We start from the raw sequence: 1,223 nt of genomic DNA on the forward strand, positions 1-1,223 counted from the left end.
CGCCGCCCGGCCCTACCTCCGCTGCCCGGCCGGCCTGAGTGGGAGAGGAGGCTGAGTCGCTTCTCCAGCTGCAGGGCTTCCAGGGCTTCCTGGGCCACCCGCTCCTCCAAGGCCGAGGGCCCGCCAGGGCTTGGGTCTGTGGCAGAGGGAAGTCAGGGGAGAGGGTGGCCCCAGCCCACACGCCACCGTGAGGCCACACGCATCCAGGCCAAGTCCACTTGAGCGCCGTTGTCCGCTCGCTGGGACTCCCTTCCTCACCCCGTTTTGCGATTTTCTCTCCCCACGATCGTCCTCGCCCCAGTCCTTGCTGTGGACCCTGACCCAGGAGTGGTCTGTGTCCCCGTCTCTCAGGCCTCCCTGGCCTGGGCACATGCCCACCTACCCTGTGGCTGGCCTGCTGCCCCCAGCCTCATGTGGTGCTCAGGGCTCAGAGCCTGCAGCCTACAGAGCCTCAGCCTCCACCCGGCCCCTTCCCTCAGGGCTGCTGTCCAGGGAGCACCAGAACGGCCCTCTCTGACCATCGCCTGTGTGTCCCCGGGCCTGGGCGGCCCGACCCCTCCCCTTCCCGCTCGGGCTGTGTGGGCATTTTCAGCTGACCTCTCCCACGGGCCCCAAATGGTCCCCTGGTCCCTTTCACAAGCCCGCACAGATGGCCACAGCCGTCCAGAGAGGTTTCCCTGCTGGGAAGATACAGCCTTATGCACAGGAGCAAATCAGCCCCGTTTAGCCCCAAGCAGCCTACTTCGGGTCTCCAGGCAGGAGGCGGTCTGTGGTTGGCACCTGGCTGCCCTCGGTGCGCCCAGCCACAGGAGCACGGCGAGCCAGGCCCATACCAAGCTCAGGGCCCCAGCAGGAGCAGAGCCTAAAGCAGGTCAGTGGGTCCTAGGAGCGTGGCAGCAGGATGTCTCCGCCAGATTCTGCAGCACACAGAGGACTGGACAGCAAGGGGCCTGGCTCAGGGCACCCAGGTCAGTGTCCACAGGCAGAACCGACCCACACAGGGGTGGGAGAGGCATCGGCCTCGCCGTCCAGGTTCCAGAGGGACAGACAGCAGCAGCGTTCCTTCTTCCTTCCCCTAACTCTTTCAGGATGAGTGTCTCTGGTGGGTCATCCCCTTCAGCTGACACCTTCAGGCCACAAGGGAGGCCAGCTAGGGCCCCTGGGTACCACGGGCCACTACACCAGGGCCTCAGACCAGGGGTGCCCTTTCTACGGGCAGGCGG

General features: G+C 66.1%; 1 protein-coding gene across 1 annotated transcript in view; it reads right to left on the reverse strand.

Moving 5' to 3' along the window:
* The window catches only part of DOK7 (docking protein 7), a 27,188-nt gene that overhangs the window by 9,254 nt on the left and 16,711 nt on the right, over window positions 1-1,223 (reverse strand). The window contains 1 exon segment of the mRNA XM_021713760.1: window positions 17-136. Within this exon segment, the coding sequence (XP_021569435.1) occupies window positions 17-136 (120 nt within the window).

This window comes from Carlito syrichta, unplaced genomic scaffold (genome assembly GCF_000164805.1).
Source record: "Carlito syrichta isolate Samal-C Ts95f unplaced genomic scaffold, Tarsius_syrichta-2.0.1 Scaffold304722, whole genome shotgun sequence".
Classification (NCBI taxonomy): Eukaryota; Metazoa; Chordata; class Mammalia; order Primates; family Tarsiidae; genus Carlito; species Carlito syrichta.